General features: G+C 34.2%; 2 protein-coding genes across 7 annotated transcripts; one reads left to right on the forward strand and one right to left on the reverse strand.

Moving 5' to 3' along the window:
• Positions 1-1,323: 1,323 nt before the first annotated feature.
• On the forward strand, positions 1,324-6,741 carry LOC123884236 (casein kinase 1-like protein 3). 6 transcript variants are annotated; one of them, XR_006800718.1, is made up of 18 exons: positions 1,324-1,644; positions 1,740-1,780; positions 1,906-1,975; positions 2,740-2,888; positions 3,053-3,148; positions 3,272-3,342; positions 3,443-3,504; positions 3,590-3,653; positions 3,767-3,851; positions 3,926-4,052; positions 4,430-4,512; positions 4,592-4,649; positions 4,740-4,855; positions 5,014-5,201; positions 5,305-5,411; positions 5,906-5,984; positions 6,260-6,346; positions 6,437-6,741. XR_006800718.1 is itself a non-coding variant. In XM_045933299.1 (15 exons), the coding sequence occupies exons 1-14, from the start codon at positions 1,569-1,571 to the stop codon at positions 5,188-5,190; spliced, it is 1,287 nt and encodes a 428-aa protein (XP_045789255.1). In that variant the 5' UTR covers positions 1,324-1,568; the 3' UTR covers positions 5,191-5,201; positions 5,305-5,741. The 6 variants fall into 6 exon arrangements, 2 of the variants coding, with proteins under 2 accessions (XP_045789255.1, XP_045789256.1); XR_006800715.1 differs by having other exon boundaries at positions 1,424-1,644; positions 2,728-2,888; XR_006800717.1 differs by lacking the exon at positions 5,906-5,984 and having other exon boundaries at positions 1,369-1,644.
• A 7,036-nt stretch (positions 6,742-13,777) lies between these two features.
• LOC123884237 (probable lactoylglutathione lyase, chloroplastic) lies at positions 13,778-18,634 on the reverse strand. Its single transcript, XM_045933301.1, has 9 exons — positions 18,341-18,634; positions 17,285-17,483; positions 17,061-17,185; positions 16,903-16,967; positions 16,217-16,429; positions 16,080-16,127; positions 14,946-15,053; positions 14,411-14,548; positions 13,778-13,962 (listed from the first exon to the last, which is right to left on the reverse strand). Exons 1-9 carry the CDS (start codon positions 18,444-18,446, stop codon positions 13,921-13,923), a joined length of 1,044 nt encoding a protein of 347 aa, XP_045789257.1. The 5' UTR covers positions 18,447-18,634; the 3' UTR covers positions 13,778-13,920.
• Positions 18,635-20,606: the final 1,972 nt, after the last annotated feature.

Genomic DNA, 20,606 nt, shown 5'->3' on the forward strand with positions numbered 1-20,606 from the left:
TTTTTATATAAATTAAAATAAAATCAATACAAAATATTGGGGAACATAAACCAAACTCAGTCAAACCACATAATCAATCCAAACTGGTATACAGATCAAGCAAATACAACAAAAGTGGACTGATTAAAAATTGAAGCAAACACACGCGCGCGCACACACACACTATCCAGCGAACTCGCGTACGGACCTAAAACTAGATAACAAAAAATAAGTGTTGTGTAATCCTTCGCATCATAAAGTGGCGAATGAACCGACCGTTAACACAAATTGATTTACATACCATCAACTCCCTGCGAAAAATCACAACAAGTATCAAAACTCTTTTGAGCTATACAATCCAGCGTCAAAGAGAGATGATGAGGATATCACAAATAGTTCAAAATCAATCACAAAAACTGATATAGATATTAAGTTGCAGCACTGTCATTTTTGGTTTTGAAAATCGTAGAGAAAATAAAAGAACACAATCACAACACAAAAATATAAAGTGGAAAACTCCGTAAAAAGTAAAAAACCATTATAGTAGTTACAAAATCATAAAAAAAATAAAATTAAAAGTATCTGAATTTAACTTTTATTAGTCATAGTAGTCTCTAAATCAAGATGCTAGAAAGAAGATGAAGATGAGTTTTTTTTTTTTTCTCTCAGAAGATGAAGATAACTTTGGTTTCGTTGTACTCCATTTTCATCAAGTTCAAATGATTTGCCATAAAAAATAACATTGGGGGACCTCATTGACCATCTGATGTTCAATTCAGAGACTTAATTTTTTTTTTCTTTTCAATTCCAAATAGGGGTGGGTATGGTTCGGTTTTGGAAGAATATCGAACCGAACTGAACTCAATTGTTTTCAAAATTCATATTAACCGAACCAAACTGAACTGTTTGTATTTCAAATCGAACCGAACTGTTAAAGTGGTTCGGTTTTATGGTTTTGAACCAAATCATAACTAATTTTTCACTAAAAATAACTGAACCATTAAACCAAACCGAATCAAACCAAATTGATAACCATGAACGGAATCAAACTGTTTCAGTTCAGTTTTAAAATCATTAGTTATGGTTCAGTTTTTTTGGTTTGGTTCGGTTTAGTTTCGTGGTTTGGTTTTTGGGTTTTTTTGCCCACCCCTACTTCAAAGGACCAAAATGAATGAATTGATTTAAGTGATAAGAGTTTTGGTCTCTTTCCATAGGTGGGATTCGATTATTTGCTCATGGCAATGGAGAAAATTTGGTTGAAAGTGAAGAATCCACCTTGTATATCTTACAAGTCCTTGAATATTAATTATTTCTTGTAATAGTCGAAACTTCCGTACCAATATCATGCTAACTAAAAAAACAAAAGAAATGGAAGAAAAAAAATGAAAATAAAAAACTGAAACAGTAGAAGGATAAAGAGGACAAAAGTATAGCCCCGCGTGTTGAATTCATCGCGGTGGCTACTACTTTCATTCATTCATTCATAACGTATTCTTCTTCTTCTTCTTCTTCTTCAGATTCATACTCTTTTCTTCTTCTTCTTCTTGCTATCATCATCATCATCATCTTCAGATTCAGAATATTCTTTCATGGATCGCATCATCGGTGACAAGTTCAAATTAGGTCGTAAGATCGGAAGTGGATCCTTCGGTGAAATCTACCTCGGTCTCTTTCTCTCTCAATCAATCCATCAAATTCTTTTCATTTTTACTTCAATTTGTTTATGTTCTAATTTTCTTGATTCAATTTTGATTTTTCAGCTACTCATATTGATACTTTCGAGATCGTTGCTGTTAAGATCGTATGTTTTCTGTATTAATTCAATTCAACTGTTTATAGTTTCAGCTTCTTCTTTTTTTATTTTTTAATTTTTTAATTTCAATTTTGTTTTTTGATTTTGATTTTGTGTTTTTTTTGTTGTTGTAGGAGACTGGTAAAACGAAGCATCCACAATTGCTTTATGAAGCTAAGCTCTATAATATTCTACAAGGAGGAAGTAAGCTTCTATTTTTTTTAGCTTAATTTGTTGTTGTTGTGTATTATAAATATTGATAAGAGTATAAGCTCAAATGGGTCCTTGAGATATAAAATGAAGATTTATTTGGTTTATGAGAAATGAAAAGTGTTGATTTTGATGCTACTATGTCTCAATTTTCGGTCAAATTAGTATTTTGTTTATATAATTTTTGTTGTGAATTGTAATCATTTATAAGAGTGTAGGCTCAGACGGGTCGTTGAGATTAAAAAAGAAGATTTATTTGGTTTTTGAGAAATGAAAAGTGTCGATTTTGAATCATTTTTGATGCTACAATATGTCAATATCTCAATTTTTGGTCAAATTAGTATTTTTAAGAAGATTTTTGGGGATATTTTGTTTTTATCAAGTACTATTTTGACTGGTATTTGTCATTTTGAGTAGTTTACTCCAATTTTGTCAAATAGCTGATATAGCATAGTGGAATTTGAACAAACTGTTATTGTTCTGCAATATGCTATTTAATACAAAGTGTTGTTAAATAGCGGTGTTTTAGCACCGTAGGTCGAAGAATTTGAATAAACGATTTTTTTTTCTTCTTTCTGCGATGCGTGATTGACAGCACTCATTTACTCTAATCTTAATTATTTTTAAGTGATTGGCAACACTGATTTTTGTGATGCAATGTGTTTCTTCTCGTTCTTGCTCTTGTTATTGTTGTTGTGAGGGAGTGAATTGCACTGGGATGATGTTGGTGAGGTTTGAATTTAAAGTGTTTGATGCAGGTGGCATCCCAAGCATAAGATGGAGTGGTGTAGATGGGGAAGACAATGTGCTTGTTATGGATTTGTTGGGGCCTAGTCTTGAGGATCTTTTTGTATACTGTGGAAGAAAGTTCTCACTCAAAACTGTCTTGATGTTGGCTGATCAAATGGTAAACCTGATCTCTTTTATTTCCTTCTTTCATAGCCTTGTCATGTTTTTTAGTTTTGTCATTCATTCCCACAGAAAGTATTATCATTTCTGCCACTGTGTTATGTCTTGTTGTGTGGTTATGATTCCCACTGAATAAAGGTAACATTTTTTTTTTGGGTGCAGATGACCAGAATAGAGTATGTGCATTCTAAAGGATTCCTACATAGGGATATAAAACCGGATAACTTTCTCATGGGACTTGGTCGGAAGGCAAACCTGGTGAGTGAACATCCCATTTTTAATGGTTGCCCTATGTATAGAGTTGATTGATCTTATCATTCCATAAACTATTTGTTTCATTGAATTGATGTGCTGTATGTGTGATCGTGTTGTGCATGTCAGGTCTATGTAATTGATTTTGGGCTTGCAAAACGTTATCGGGACTCCACAACCAATCGCCACATCCCCTACAGGTTTTTAACTTTCGACCACTGTATTCCATTGTTAATCCATTCTCTTTATTTTCCTCCTGGAAATATCCAAAATTAATACTTAATGAGTTGATCCTCACAGGGAGAACAAAAACTTAACAGGGACTGCACGATATGCAAGCTGCAATACTCATCTTGGGATTGGTAAGTCAGAATTAATTATTTAAGCCTTTTACATCAAACAAAATGAAATTATTTTCTTTACCTTTGTTATCTATTTTATTTGTAGAGCAAAGCCGGCGGGATGATTTGGAGTCGTTGGGGTATGTGCTTTTGTACTTCCTCAGAGGAAGGTATGACATTCTCATCTAGCTATTTTGCTTCCACAAGCAGCTTCTGCTTTTACCAATTGAGAGCAACATAATTATATGTTCTAACTTTTATGTTACTAAATCTTTGTGTGTAGCCTTCCTTGGCAAAACCTAAAGGCTGCGACGAAGAAGCAAAAATATGATAAAATATGTGAAAAGAAAGTATCAACTCCTATTGAGGTAAGCATTTGCACACATATCTATTCCGAAGTTTTTTTTTTATCACAATCTTATTTGTCTGTTGTTTTCTGTAGGTTTTATGCAAATCTCACCCTGTAGAGTTTGCTTCATACTTTCATTACTGTCATTCTTTGACCTTTGATCAGCGACCTGATTATGGATTCTTGAGGCGCTTATTTCGAGAGTTATTTGCTCGAGAAGGTGATTATAAATGTTCTTTAGATGATCTTTGTATTCTACGCATTTACATGTTTAGTGTTGTGCATCACTAGCCATATTCTGCTAGTATGGATTCAACTCATATTCCCCAAAGATGTGGGTTTGAATCTTATTGTCGATTTGAGGAGTTCGTTAGTAGCTAATATGTAAGTACTTCTATAAGCGCTCATTGAGCCTTGCAGCTTTTCATGAGCCTAGTGAGCTTCTGGAACTCAATCCACCTAAACTTTTTTTTTTTTAATAAAAAAACTGATGCTAAATGGGATTTTGCTTTTATCAACATGTTTCCTCCATTATGCAAAATTCATATTCTGTTGCGGTAAAGTTAGCTAATGTGTCTTTGTTTTTGTGTATGACAGGTTACAAATTTGATTATGTATTTGATTGGACAATTTTGAAGTACCAACAGTCACAAAAGAGTAGAGCCCAGCCTCACATATCCGTAAGTATATTTGTGTGTGTAGATTGGAGTTTGAGTCTTTCCATGCATCTGAAAATATTAATTTTTTGTCATATTTCAGCCGATTCCTGTAGCGACCAACAATCGGGCAATGGCCATGGATATTGATAACCAACAAGGTTGGTGCTTTTTGAGCCATATTTTGTTGTTCTGCATAATAAAATGTCTTGTTCATTATTACTAATTGACAATGATAAATGCTTATTCAGGGGATGTCTCAGCAGAGCAAATTAAATCAGACAATGCCACTACTTCTGGTGTTAAGTTTCAATTTAAATCATCTGCGGGTAAAAATTTGGCTTCTGAAAATCCTCTTGGCAAGAATGTAAGCTGTCTTACTTGGAGTAAAAAGATTTCATTCCTTGCTGTTGACTCCGCGCAACACGGAGTCACAATTCTTTAGTTGCACATCTTTATGTTTCAAACTTATGAAATATGCTAGTGTTTAATGAGCAATGTTTAATCTGTTTATTATTTTTGTAGATTTTTGGTGAAACAACTATCCCTTCTACCTCATACTCTTTCGAAGCATCAAGAAGGAACTCCTTGAAGCCTGCCCCGTCCACTGAAGCAGTGAACCATAGACATGGCCAAGGGAGCAGTAAAATTGGTCCTTCAAGTAGTCGGATGAATGTTCTGCACATAAGTTCTGCTAAATGAATGCCAATATGGTAATTTTCTGGTTTGTACTCCGTGTTCTGCATTGAGTGCTATTGTGTCTATATATGGCCCCTCATATCATTGACCACTGTTTATATTCTGCTATGTTTCCAGGTGTGAATCTGATCAAGAAGATTCCCTGCATACAAACATGGAGCTGCATATTTATGGGGTATTGCTTGCAAGTGAACAGCCCATGGAGACTACAAATGTGCTACAAGGTTGATAAATTTCTTAGCTCATCTTTTGAGGCCAGTTTCTGTTGCCTATTCCCCCCCTAAGGTGACTGCAAATGATTGTTTGGTATAAAATACAGACTGCACAGGCTTGGCTTCTTCGTTGTAGATAGATTTCAAACATGGTACACAACAATATTGTGTATCTATGTTTTATGTAAAATTAATGTGTGATGTGGAAGCATTTGCCCCCTTTTGCCACTTATGATTTGTGCTGCATAAGAAGTGGCGACATAGTTTGGTTTAATTTGATTGTTAATATTACAAATTGCATGTGTATTTTCAGTTACTTTTGTTAAGATACATTTGATCTCAGTTTAGCCTTTTTTGTTGCTTATTTAATTTTATCTCGTCATTTTATTTCGACTGCCCACATATGATACAATGCACTTGTAGTTATGTTGCCTATTATATCATGTTTTGAGGCATTCATAAATGAAATGGTAAGCTGCAATTCTTGTCGGTGGCCTTGTTTTCAGAATGTATAACTATGTCGAATCAGAGGCAAAAGTTTCGGCAGAATGGCTGCCGAAATAATGGTTTCTTCAGACATCAAAGGTAGTTTTGGGTATCTTTTCAACACTTCCAAACATTCAATTCTGTGGTTGTATTGTCAGTATGAGGTCACCATCCGCACCTCTTCATATTTATTTAACTTTTGGTTTAAATCTTGTTATTCAAGGAAAAAATTCATTGTCCACCCAATTGGATATTGAGTTTCATTTAATTACATGTGTTTGCGACAATAAGATATGTTATCGTATAAACTTTTTTCATGTTTTTTTTAAATTTTTTAGTTTGACCATGATGCTTAAACATTTCTTGATTTGTAGGTAGCTCGAATTTGGCTGTCAGCCAGATTAATTTGTATTGTCATTTTTGGGATGAATTCAATCTGGTTTTATTTCATTGCAGTCAAGGTTTGGACAAACTGCAATTTATCTGATGTTACTGTGTAAAACTAATTGCATATGAGTGGCACAGTTATCATTTTAAATTTTTCTTTGCAGGGTCCCTTTGTTTTACCTATATATATTGGCCAGAGGATGGAAATATGCAGACAATTGGCATTTATATGGATGCCATCAACAGTTACTCTTTTTGCAGGATTTCTTTTTTATACCATTATTGGCTAAAGGATGAAATATGCAGAATAAATGGCATTTATACGGATGCCATCAGCGGAATCATACCTCTGCATACAGTTGATTGTCATGGCGATGTGGGGACTGAAAGTGAAAATTGCTTTTGATACTAATGCTGTTTAATATCTTTTGATGATATATATCATTGATTACTATGATTTAAACCAACATATCTGGAAAGTTGAGATTTTAGTTTCCTATTAATGCACATTGCAGCATGACACATTTGTGTTGCTACTAAGTTGAAGCTAAGTGTCTATTTCTAAGGTTCAAAATTTTCTTAAATCCCAAAAAATTATTACAAATTTAGGAAGACCTAATCTTCGCAGAAACTAAATAGCTCAAGGCCGATTAAACTTGAGCATTCAATAAATTCAAAAGTTGGAATTGATAGTTTTATAAGAGGTGATTTGTGGTGGTCTTGATGGTGGTTCATGGCCGCATGACAAAAACAACGAAAGGATTAGAGAATAACAAAGAGAGGACAATAGATATTACTATAGACACAACAAAGTGTCACCCTTGTTGGGGTTGGAGTTTTTTCTTAGATGCTTGAAAGCTTGTCTCTAGTGTCATGTATGTAGAGACGTTCTAGAAGAGGTGTGGATGTGATTGATTTGCAACGGTATTGGTACTATGCTACCGGCCTTCACTCCAATAGGGATTTGGATTGTCTCCGGTGTGAATTCCACTAGAAAAAATGTCTTCTTCTGACTGGGACATGTCATGAAGTTGTTGAGGATAAGAGAAAATGCAGGGAAAGATTGAAGAAGAAGCGTATTGAAAGCTTTAGAAATAATTCTCATTGATTGAATTGATCAAAACAGTTACAAGCACCTTATATAAGTGAAGGAAGTTGCAACAAATTTCTAACAAACTATAAGCTAAACTACTCTACATAAGGTGTACACTAAGCAAGCACAAAGGAAGATAGCTTATGTATCAAGCAACTATAAAGTGTAATACCCTCCCTCAAGCTAAACATGGTAAATGTCAATCATGTTGAGCTTGGAATGAAAGGATTTTGGATGAGGTTTGGTAAAGAAATCTGCAAGTTGAGATTTGGTGTGAATGAGAAGCAATTTGAAAACATCCTGTTGCAATTTTTAACCAAGTGGCAATCAAACTCTAGATGCTTGGTGTGCTCGTGAAAAACAGGATTAGTTGCAATATGAAGTGCACTCTAGTTGTCACACTGGTTGTCACAATATAAGACAGGAGGCTTGACACATTACACTCTTAAATCTTTGAGCATATAAGCAAGCCATTGGAGTTCGCAAGCAGCAAAAGATAAGGCACGATACTCTGCTTCTGAAGAACTACGAGCTATAGTGTGTTGTTTCTTAGCACGCCATGAAATCAAAGAGGAGCCAAGGAAGAAACAATACCGTGAAGTGGAGCGTCGTGTATCAAGGCAACCGGCCCAATCAGCATTAGTAAAACCAAGCAAATAGTTACACCTTGACTGGAATGTGCTACTTCAATACCAAGAAAATTATTTCAATTGGCCAAGGTCCTTAATTTTGAATAGATCATCCATTAGCTTCTTTATGTGGAGAAATTCATCAAGTGAATCACCAGCCAAAATTATATCATCCACATAAAGTAAAAGAGCAGTGAAACTAGAATTTTTGTAAAGTGTAAATAAGAAATGATCTGAACTAGACTGCGCATAACCTTGAGCTAGGAAAACACTAGTAAGTTTCTCATACCATTTTCTGTTGGCCTGTTTTAAACCATATAAGGACTTCAACAATTTACAAACTTGATTTGGCTTTGAAGTAGTAACACCCTAAGGAATGGACATGTAAACTTCTTGCAATTCTCCATGCAAGAATGCATTATTTACATTCAACTGATGTAAGTGTCAAGACTTAATTTCAGCTAAAGCTATCAAGCAGTGGCGGAACTAGGGGGTGGCTGGGGTGGGCCACGGCCACCCCGAAAAAATGATAAATTACTATAACGCCCTTGGTATTTTCATAAAATTAAAACTATATACTGTATATATATTTGTTTGCGCACCAATTTAACATGAATTCACACATAGCCTAGTGGTTTGGATAGATGATCTAAACGATATAAGCTTTCAATCCAACGGTGAATTTTGTAAAATTTGTATTCGTTAAAGTGTTATTGAGCGGTGTAACATTACTCAATAACGCTTTAACGAATACAAATTTTACAAAATTCACCGTTGGATTGAAAGCTTATATCGTATAGATCATCCATGTTGAATTGTATAAAAATCTAAAATCGTTTGATATATTTTTGAGATAGATCAAATTAACGGTATTCAATAAAAACGCATAAACCATTAATCTTCATCGGTCTTAATAACATATCAAACGATTTTAGATTTTTGTAAAATTCAACATGGATGGTCTATACGATATAAGCTTTCAATCCAACGGTGGATTTTGTAAAATTTGTATTCGTTAAAGCGTTATTGAACGGTGTAACATTACTCAAATGTTACACCGGTGTAATTTGATCCCTCCCCATATATATATATATATATATATATATATATATATATATATATATATATAGAAACAATGGACAATTTCTATAATAATTATTCTCTTTTAATAATTTCAAGTCACTTGGCATACGTAAAATATTATTTAGGGTATGCAATTTATTTATTTTTTATGATCAAATTTGTATCCTTTATTACTTAAATTTTTGCATGAAATATAATTTTTTATTTAATTTATGTATCATAAATTTTTTAGCGGCCCCCTCGAATTTTTATGCCCTTGGTATGTGAAGTAGAGAGATTAGCACATGAATGAAAATGTGAAATAGGATAAAGCATACCTTGAGATGATGATTTGGAATGAGCATCAGAAAGATTGCATACATAATCATTCAAGTGATCAGGTTGAGATCTCAATCTTGTAGATTTTCTAATGACAATGGGAGGTGGAGAGGAAGTAGATGAAGAAGATGGAGAAGGTGGAGAAGAAGTAGAAATGTTGGGTGTAATGTGTATATCAGAGTTAGGTGTATGACTTTGGGTGGTAACAAGAAAGTCATCATCAAAGATATAAGCCGAGGGTGTCATAGTGTCTGATGTAGGAATGGCATCAGAAGTATAATGAATGGAATGATAAGACCGTTGGAAAGGTGGAGTATGGTTTTGATAGGGTAGAATGTGTTCATGTAATGTTACATTCCTAGAAATGAAGATGGACTTGGTATGTAAATCAAGCAAAACTGCTCCTTTGACACCTGACTTGTGTCCTAAGTAAACTGCTTTTCTAGCTCTACTATCAAATTTGGTTCTATGATTTTGAAGAGTGGAAGCAAAGCATAATGAACCAAAAATTTTCAATTCATGTAAATCAGGATCATGATTAAATCTAATGAAATAAGGAGATTTATTGTGTAACAGAGGAGTAGAAACTCTATTGATGATGTAAGTGGCTTGCAAAACTGCATAAGACCAAAATTGTTTAGGTAGTTTAGGTTAAAAGAGTAAAGCCCTTCCCACATTCAAAATGTGCAGGTGCTTCCTCTCAACACGACCATTTTGCTGAGGTGTTTCAACACATGAGGTTTGGTGTTCAATACCTTTAGAAGCATAAAAATTTGGCATAAAGAACTCAGGTCCATTATCTGTTCTAATAGTTTTAACATGACAATTATACTGATTCTCTATCATTATTAAAAATTGTTGGACAAGAGTAGTAACTTCAGACTTAGCTTTACAAAGAATGATCCAAGTAAATCTACTATGGTCATCAAGAGCAGTAATAAAATACTTATGTCCATGAATTGAAGGAACATAAAAGGGACCCCATATGTCAAAATGGAAAATCTCATAACAATGTTTAGCTTTATTTGAACTAAGAGAAAACTTAGATTTTCTGTGTTTTGCATAATGCCAAATATCACATACAGCATGATGATCAACTTTTACAAAAGGAAATTGTTTATGCATATCCAATAATAGCTCTAAAGAAGATCCACGAATGGGAATCAAATGATGTTAACATAGCCATGAATGGTAGCAAGGAAATTAAACATAGTAATTTTGTTAGATTTTTTTTTTGGATACTTTTTGTTAGATTTAATATGTATGTATATCTTAATAAAAAAATTTGATAATGAATTGGTTCGAGTCCATTTTGTTAGATTTAATATGTATGTATATCTTAATAAAAAAAAATTAATAATGAATTGATTCGAGTGATAAGGGACTTAAACCAATTAAATAAGTGGTCAGAAATTCGTTCTCTATTTTTATTTGGAGAAAACATATTTTGTGTATGGCACAAATTTTCTAAAGATTAGTCACATTAGTCACAACTAAAAAGTAGTGAAAATTTTGCACCAAAAACAAAAAAATAGTGAAAATTTTATACTTATAAAGTTATATTATTGTAAACTGATGACAACCAATTATATGATGTTTTTAGTAGTAAATTAGTATAGTTTTTATAGTAATTGAAGCCCCAAAACAAGCAAATATCGGGAAAGTGAAGATACAAGGACCAGAAGCAAAAGTGGAAAAAGCAGTAAAAAATGGCAAAAATGTAATAAAGCAGCGCACCATCGTACTCACGATGAGTCTCAGCATGGCACGATGAGAAGATGGATAAAATTGAAGAAAATCTGCTGAAAAACTTTACCATCGTGGCACGATGGCTTGACATCGTGGCACGATGATGACATGAAAAATACGCAGAAAATCTTGAAGAAATTTTCCATCGCACAATGATAGGATCCATCGTGGCCACGATGAGGCGAAATTACACGCTATCGTGGCCACGATGGGTGCGATGGATGCGCAGAAAAAGCCCAAATCCAACTGTAAAACTATAAATAGAGCATTCCTCCTTCACAATTACGAATTAACATATTCAAGAGTTAGGAGAACTCTAAGGAGGAGGCAAGGAGGCCAAGGAACTCCAAGGCCTATAAGGTTCTTTTGTTTTTGTCTTTGTAATTTATTTTTTCTAGGTTAGGTGGAGTCGAGAAACTCCCTTACGAATGCTTGGTTGTATTATTTATAATATTTATAAATTTTAGTTATTTCTATTTCAAACTCTTTTGTTGTCTGTCTGGTTTTAGTTATTTTAATATTGATCACATTAGAATAAAATCTAAGGACCTAGTGGATATCGCATAGGAAACAAAGCTAGTAATCCCGACCGAAGGACAATATGCTAGGGCCTACATGAGACCATTAAATTCAGTATCTACTGTCTTAGTATAGGATTGGAAAGTACGATAATTTCTACCTTGCAGAGTATGCCTGTGGGTAGGTGACTAGTTTTAGGCACACGTGACAGCTTATAATATAGGGGTCCCCGGAGTGATGAGATCAAAGTTTAAACGAAAAAGTGGAACTCTGGATAATGGTGTCTAAATAAAGTAAGGGTAACCTTTAACTAGGCTCTGTAAAGCTTGTAATAGAGATAGGAAAAAATATTTATTCAAACCTATTTTCAAAAGTCTAAATCCTAATAGAGGGAAATAATTGAGCAACCAAGCAGGAATAAGGGAGGGATCCAACCACACTTACCCACCCCGTGTGGTCACACACACACCTTTTATTTTCCGCAATTTACTTTCTTGCATTTACTAAAGTACCCGCAAAGATACCTTCTTAAACAAACAAAGCGAAGACAACTGTCATATTCTTAAGCGAAACTAGTAACCTTGGCATAATCCCTGTGGAGAACGATAAACTTACTACTTTATTACTTGGTAGCGATTTTGTGCACTTGCAGAACCACCATCATAAACAAAAAAATTGTATCCCAATGTATTTTTTACTATATGCATTAATATTTAATCACATTATATTATTGAGATATTTGTACATGTATTTAAAAAATTCTTATTATAATATTGATTTTCTATCCCAGTAACATACCTTCAGCTTGAGGAAACATAAAGAATTGAATGACTCACACTTAAGGGGTAGATTGTTGTGGCAAGTATGAGGTGAGTTAAGCTGCACTTTGCTTAGAAAAGTGGAGGTTGAACACTTTATAAGTGAGAGGACTCATAAACCTAATACCTAAAAATGTGATGTCAAACTCACTTGTATAGTTGTTCTGCGCCCAGTGAGGATGATCTCCCGGTTGTCCCCCTCGTGACCCAACAATGGTATTAGAGCCGATGGTTCGACCGACTCCCTGTATCGAAAGTCTTCCTGATAAAGTGGTTAGGCGGCATGTCCGGTTAAGCAGTGGCAAATGTATGCAGCTGAAAAACTTTCGCTTGTGAGGGAGCATAAAGAATTCAATGAGTCACACTTGATGGGGAAATTGTTGTGGCAAGTGTGAGGTGCGTTCAGTCCCACATTGCTTAGAAAAGTGGAGGTTGAACACTTTATAAGTGAGAAAACCCATAAACCTAAATGTCTTAAGGTTTTGAGTAAAAGTGTGGTGTCCAACCCACTTGTAAATTTATTCTGAGCTCAATATGGATGTTCCCCTTACTGTCCCCTCGTGATCCAACACATCGAACACGGCCAAGGCTAACAAAACTAATTGAACCATAACACCATCGAATCAGAACGACGAAACCGGCCACAAGAGGCTGGTCACCATGGTTTTTGAGACCCAACAACAACCAAACAAATAAGAGCAAACAAAGTGAAAACAAAACCTCCCGCACAAACAAAAGCACGAGGTTAACTTGTTCACCTCTCGGAGCCTACCGTTGGCTGCATGGGTTGAAGACATGCCCTAAGAGTTTAGACCCATCAGAGTTTAAGAGCGGTGCAAGTTCCACGGTAAGGCGAACACACCACCATCATGTAAGGCTCCATCTTTTGCAGAGCAGTGGAGATGTTGGTGTTTTACGGTGGGGGAGTTAGACAGAAGGGAGAGAGAATTAGGTTGAAAAGAGAGAAAGGCTCTATACATTGACATCTCTATAAACCTTGAAAATAACATTTTTGAAATTTTTCATAATTCTAAAAGATAGCTTATGAACTATCTTAAAGCACTTGTAAAAATAAACGAAAAATAGCTTATGAACATGTCATAAATTATTTTTATAAGTTCTCTCAAACAGTTTTAGAAAATGGTTTACTTTTTTTTTTATTCAATTTAGAGAAGTCAAATCTCGTACGATGATACAACTCGTAAACATGCAGTGAAGTGCAACTGCCACATAACTTACTACCTCTAAAACCAGTGTGTTAATGCAATTGCCTAAAAAAGTTAAAGAAACTTGCTACAAGGGTCAATTTTTCTAATTAAATTTGCTACAAGAGTCAATTTGTGTAGCAATTATTATTCTATCATCTACAAAAAATTGGATGTGAGCTTCTACAAAGAACACTACTACTTCACAAGATTGTCGTGATGAACCACATAAAACTACTCAAGGTCCTTTCGAAAATCATGATTATCTACAAAAACCTGTACACATTAGAGAGGTAGGGAAAACAGGTTATTAGTCACAATCACAAATGCTACATAACGAGAAAATAGAGTAGGCGGTGAATATGTGACATATTATGCATCATATCAGTGTTTTAAAAACCAAACTGGACAGACGGTTCAAATGGTTGAACCTTGTACCAGCATTTACGAGTCAATTATTTTGGCTCTTTGATCATGGTTTTGTCCCGTTTTGAGCAGTTTAAGGAGGTTGAACCATGACTCAAAGGTCTCGTTAATTCGATTTCTGGTTTAATTTTTAAAGCATTGCATCATATTAGAAATTAAATGGGTGGCCCAGAGCACAAGGCTTCGACCGAGTAAGGTCTGTGGAGGGTAATATACGCAGCATTATGCAGCCTTGCACCGATGCTAATCCTCAAACAACATATTGCAAGTAATTTCGAAAATGACTATTGAGCCATACCGTTTTCCAACCATCGGGATCCACACATGATGTAATTTTTGTTTTGTAACCGGGTACTGGTCCGGCATGAGTAATCTTTCCTCCAGCAAGTTTAATTGCTTCTGCAGTTTTGTACACATCATCTGTGCCTATTGTAATCTGTAAAAAGGAATTAAGATACCAAAAGAAATGATCTTAAAATCTGTCAATAAAAAAACACAACTGAAGAAGCATTTTAATTTTCAACAAAATATTCATATGAAAACTCAGCCATATCTTCAATACAGTAAACAAAAGCTTAATATCACGACTAGAGATTGGAACCACTTCACATTCAAATATTATGAAGAATCCAATGTCGTCAATCGTGAAGAATAACGGTTTGTTTAAATTCTGCTACGCGGCTATAGCCTCAATTTGACAACACTTTGTCCAAAATCGCGTATCGTGGAACAATAGCGGTTTGTCCAAATTTCGTTGTGCCACGGCACTATAGCACTGCTATAGCTTCTATTTGACAATACTAGAATAATATAAAAGGAGAACTTGTGTCTACCTGAGCATATGCATCTCCTTTATCATAAGTCGTGACTCCGTAGTCGGAAGTTAACTCCAGAACAGTACTTTTTTCTTCTGGACCATAACCCATTATTGCAACGGTACACTGCCAAAAAGAGAAAGGAAAAGCCAGAGGTCAAGTGATGGAGATCAAATGCGCATATCGATTTTCAGCAAACAAAGCAAGCAAGGTTGAAACTAAGAATTATAAAGATGGTAGTAGTATAGTGGCATCTAGACAGTTGTAAACTATCGTGACATCTTACATCAGATAGTTAAAACATAACACTCACAGAACAATACTTTTCTTGCAACAACTCCATAGAAAACTGTTGAAAATGGTTATCAAATTTTGATTCAAATTGAGAATTGGAAGACCTACTTTTTGACTCACGAGTTGAATCTTATTATGAATTGTAAGATACATTATCAATAAAAATATGACATGTTTGAGTAAAAATAAGTGACATAGAAAAATTATAAGCTAATAAATCATCTTCTAACCTCAAAGTTATCCAAGATTCAACTTAAACATCAAATGACAGAATAAAATTGCCTCACTATACAAAATTGACATAAACAGTGGTTGGCTAACTCTAAGTATTGGTAGTTATTCATCATAAAGAATCGAGTCTCAAGATGAGATTCGTGTTAGAAATAGATACACAGTACAGATTTGAATGGATTGGATTTTGTATTGAATCAAGATACAGCTCTCATGTATCGTAAACTAGTGACAACCACTTGAAACATAATAATTTACTAAATTGACTAACAGTCAGCAGCCAGTTGGTCACAACATGCGACACATACTCGCAGAACAATCTTATTTTGTAGTGAAACCGCAACCATAATTTTTCCATTCAGAAGAAAATTCATCAGAATGTTTAGGCATTAGAGTCCTATAATTAGATAATACAATAAATCCTAATTATCTTAATTGTCGAATAACTTACAAACAGCAATTATCTCCCTATGTGTTGCACAGATTCTAAATACAATTTTCTTTAGAGGAAACTAAATACGTTATTGATATTGCAAGAAAAAGCCATAATGCGCGAACAACAGTTATCTTCCTGTGTTGCACTGGTCAGCATACTAGTTAGTTACAAAAAAGATGTCAAGGAGGTACCTTGGATTCTGGATTGTCTTGTTTACGAAGAAGCTCCAAACCCACAGCCTACACAGCAAACAATCGCTTAAATAAATTGATGTTTTGCAAAGGAAATAACAAGATTATAAACCAACATAAAGTGTATTGGTCCTCACCTTCTCATAGAATTTTATGGATCGATCGAGATCACCCACACGGAGCATTACTTTGCACAGGGGTTCGGGACAGGGAGACCTTTCCAAAAGTTCAAACTTATAGCCATCAGGGTCTTCGATAACTGCAATATTTGAGTTGCCTCCGTTGACTGGACCGGGCTCTCTAGTTATTGTGCCACCTTTAGCTCTCACAATGTCCACAACTCTTGAAATCTATTAAATGGTTATAAAGACAGAAATTTCATTGTATACATTGGTCAAAAGATCAATTGAGAGGGAACTCAAAGAAATAACCAAAAGTCCAAAGTTACAATCATGTTTGTGGGAAGCGTGGCTTATCTATTGACAAGCAACTGTGAGACTGTTTGGGAGAGCTTATGGAAACAACTCATGACATGTGCATCAGCTGTTTTCAGTTTATTCCCATAAACCCTCTAGGATAGCTTATGAAAACAGCTTATATATGAAAACAATTTGACTTTATTTTATCTTTTGTTATAGAAATAGCTTTAGATAAAAGCACTAATATGATAAGTGTTTAACCAAACAGAGCCTAGTTCATACGCGAAAATATGTTTCAACAGTAAAGAACACAATTTGAGAGGGAAAATCATTTATAGAATGATGATGGGAGTAGTAGGCACAAAGAAGATTGACAAGTAGGCATAAAAGTTTGAGAAACTAACATCATCCATAGCAATACCAAAATGGCCAAATCCGGTTCCAATGTCATACGTTTCAATCCCGTAATCTGAAAATATGTTACGAAAAAAACAGTTTTAACTACACAAAATGCAAATTTCTGTAATTATAAGGAATGTCAACAAGTTTGTCAAAATCTCACTGTATGTTAGTTCAACAGAGAAGTGTGCATCCTCAGGGCCATATCCAAGAAAGGCATTCATATATCTCTCCTCCGGCCTGTCGCGCTTCCTGAGCACCTTCATTCCTAGTCCCTCGGTATAAAATCTGAAATCACCAACAAGTTTTTTTTTCTCTTCTTACCATAAAAATGATTGCAAGACAAATAAAAAAGTTTGCAACTAATTCATCTTAAATGTAACATACTTTATACTCTTGTCCAAGTCTCCAACACGATATACGACATGAAGCATTCTTCTCTTATCTTGCTTCACCCAATCTAATGCATTTTCCTGTGTAGCAGATTGAGACATGTTCCTTGATGCCATCACTCTCATACATCTACTATCATTTCTCAAAAACCTAGATGCTTTAAGACCAAAATTATGGGGCAGTAGTCTAACACCTGAATTACAACCCAAAAACAATCACATTTCATTAAATTATAGTACACACCTATTAAGAATTGACACAAACACGAACACGACATTGACAAGTAGACACCGGTAATACTTTAAGAAAAGGCAAGTGTTTGAATGCATCTAATGTGTCGGTGCCATTTAGTGTGTGGCATATGCAGCACCACACACTTCATATTGAAGGTGTGCCAATGTCCAATTCCGACACATGGTTACATTAACTTATTCTATTTTCTCAAATTATTACATGTCTCGACGTGTCAGTGTTGTGTTAGGTGTCCGTGTCCATATTTGGCATATGCAACACCAAACACTTCATATTGAAGGCGTGCCAGTGTAGTGTCCGATTCCAACACATGATTACATTCAATTATTCTATTTTCTCAAGTTATTACATGTCTCGACATGCCAGTGTTGTGTACGGTGTCTGTGTTCATATGTAACATATGCAACACCAAACACTTCATATTGAAGGTGTGCCAGTGTCCGACACCAAAATGACACGACACGTGGCTACATTCAATTGTTCTATTTTCTCAAATAATCAAATTATTACATATGCGTGCCAGTGTTGTGTCTTCAATATCAAGTGTCAGTGCTACATATATACAAACCCTCAACATGCAACAACAATTAAACATAAAAAAAACACATGACATTATATCAAAATTGTCAATATACCATCAAATGCAATCTAATTACAAACTAGCATAGGCGTAAGGCACAATTTCATCATGATGCAATGATAAATTGAAAAAACGAAACCCCATTTTAGAATAATTAAAGGGTGATGAAAAAGATTGAAACTTTGATGAGTATTTACAAAAGGGTCAGAAGAATTTACCACTACGAAGATGAAAAAGAGAGAGTCTTTGAGAAAGGTTACGTGAAGAGAAAGAGGGTAACTTGTTGAATGAAGAAAGCGATGGACGAATTGTAGAAGAAGCCATGGAAAAGGGTAAATCACACTATACAGAGTGATGAATGTGGAAAATTAATCAATCAATGAATTGAATAAGAAACTGAATGATCAAAAGTTTAATTCTTTCTTTTTCTTGAGAATGTGAAAAGAATAAAATGGATTAAAGAGAGAAAGTAATAGATGATTGGTTTAATTATTCTCTTAAGTATGAACTACAAAATTGGGTCAAAAATAAACCGGGAATAATCTTATTTCGATATGGGCTTATTTGTAATTTGCCAGTAAAATTAACTTTTCTCTTCAAAATTATAATTTATATAAGTATACATTATGGCATAAATTTTTTTTGTTAATAAAATATTTACAAATATAACTAAGATATTGAGCTCAAGTCGTTAAAGATTTTCTCTTATGACGAATTGTTCAAAAGAATCCGAGTTTGATTTCTGATGAGAATAATTTTTCACGGACTTTACTTATCTTGCGACCGAACTCTTGATTATCATAGGTACCAGAGGGTTAAAAACAATAAAGACAAAACATTTACACATACATCCGATTAAATTATGTCATATGTAATCCCCGTGAGTTTAGTTCAGCAGGTAGGGATATGACATGCATTGAACTCAAGTGGTTAATTAGTTCCCTTTAAGACGAATCATTCGAGTAAATTCCTAGTGAAAATAACTTTTGGCCAAACTTTAATTACCTCATGGTTGAATTCTGGATTGTCAGGTCCTTTTCCTAAACTAGATGGTTAATAAAAAAAAATATTGCATAGTCTGCGTAACAATTAATCTCTTCACTAGTAGTATAAAACTAGTTGGTAATTAATCTTCTAAAGTATTTGTAGACTTATTTTTTAGTTGGTTCAAGTGATAAAGATTTTGGTTCCTTAAACATTTAATTAGGAGTTCAATTCATGTTTCATGTGATCTAAATCTTTTAGAAACAATATGTTCTTGGTCACTTTAGTTTATGAAAATGTACATGAACTGACGTAAACATATATGAAATAAATTTGTGTAAAAGGTCATACTAACCAATGACTCTAGGACACTAGGTGTCTAGGTAAAAAAACAAAAAACATAAATTTTGTATCGAATATATCATTTTTTTTTATCTCAGGAATGTTGACTACACAAATTCTAAAACAATTTTATTATATTTGGTTTTTTTTTAATTAGTGTCTCGAGGTTACTATTAACATTTTCCTTGTACAAACAAAAATAGATTAGGTGCAATCGACTTTTCTTTGCAGTCGTACCATTTATAGTCATTTGATCACGATCGAACGGTTTAAATAAATGCATTTTTTATGGAAACAAATGCATATTTTATGTTTATTTAATAATGTTAAATATATAATTTTAAAATCATGACCTTCCGATCAAGATCAGAAATCTCCGAGTATGATTGATTGATTATAATAAATTTATAACCGTATAGACTATAGAATCCAAACACAATCACATTCACATGTAAAGTATTGAATTTGTGTAACATATAAAAACTCAAAATTCACATGTAATGTGCGAATTGAATTTATGGAAATGTGTTCGGACCACATACAAAGTAATACAAAGTAAGGGGACCGAGGTCAATAATTTTGACAACTTTACTTTTTTATTTTACTAAAATAAAAGATATTCATTCATTCGAAATGGTAGAGTACATCAGATTCAAGGACAAATTCAATACTGCTAAAATTGAAAAGAATGAATTTGTGAACAACCCAAACATTCAAGTTAATAGCATAAAACGACATACTTATGCCTACAAATAATGTGATAACATCAAAGTAACCGGAATATCTATGCATCCGGCTCTGCATCGTTTACGAACTTAATCACTGTGTGAATTAGTAGTTGACTGAGGTTGATCTGTCAATTCAATCAAACGAACACCGCAATAAGACGGGAAAATAAGCACTGCACCAATACGGGACGACGAAATCACAAAAAAACACACAAAATGAAATTATAATCTATGTGAAAACCACTTATTTAGGTTAAAGCAGAAAAAAAAAATACAAAGGGATGATTTTGGATCGAAAAAGACCGAAAATCACCTCCTTTTCAATAAAAGAAGATAAAGAAAACTTAGAAAAAGGAGAAATATGTCTCTCTAAAAATTAAGGCAGGCCGTTGACATCTTGAGTTAGAATTTGTATACTCATCATCAATAT

This window comes from Trifolium pratense, linkage group LG5 (assembly GCF_020283565.1).
Source record: "Trifolium pratense cultivar HEN17-A07 linkage group LG5, ARS_RC_1.1, whole genome shotgun sequence".
Taxonomy (NCBI): Eukaryota; Viridiplantae; Streptophyta; class Magnoliopsida; order Fabales; family Fabaceae; genus Trifolium; species Trifolium pratense.

Excerpts from the sequence above, each read along its gene's own strand:
- LOC123884237 (XM_045933301.1), bottom strand. The coding sequence starts at position 18,446 with ATGGCTTCTTCTACAATTCGTCCATCGCTTTCTTCATTCAACAAGTTA. Across the intron at positions 17,484-18,340 it reads TCTTTTTCATCTTCGTAGTG|GTGTTAGACTACTGCCCCAT; the intron begins GTAAATTCTTCT and ends GTTGTAATTCAG. Across the intron at positions 16,430-16,902 it reads TTGGTATTGCTATGGATGAT|ATTTCAAGAGTTGTGGACAT; the intron begins GTTAGTTTCTCA and ends ACCATTTAATAG.
- LOC123884236 (XM_045933299.1), top strand. The coding sequence starts at position 1,569 with ATGGATCGCATCATCGGTGACAAGTTCAAATTAGGTCGTAAGATCGGA. Across the intron at positions 4,650-4,739 it reads GGATATTGATAACCAACAAG|GGGATGTCTCAGCAGAGCAA; the intron begins GTTGGTGCTTTT and ends ATGCTTATTCAG. Across the intron at positions 4,856-5,013 it reads AAAATCCTCTTGGCAAGAAT|ATTTTTGGTGAAACAACTAT; the intron begins GTAAGCTGTCTT and ends TTATTTTTGTAG.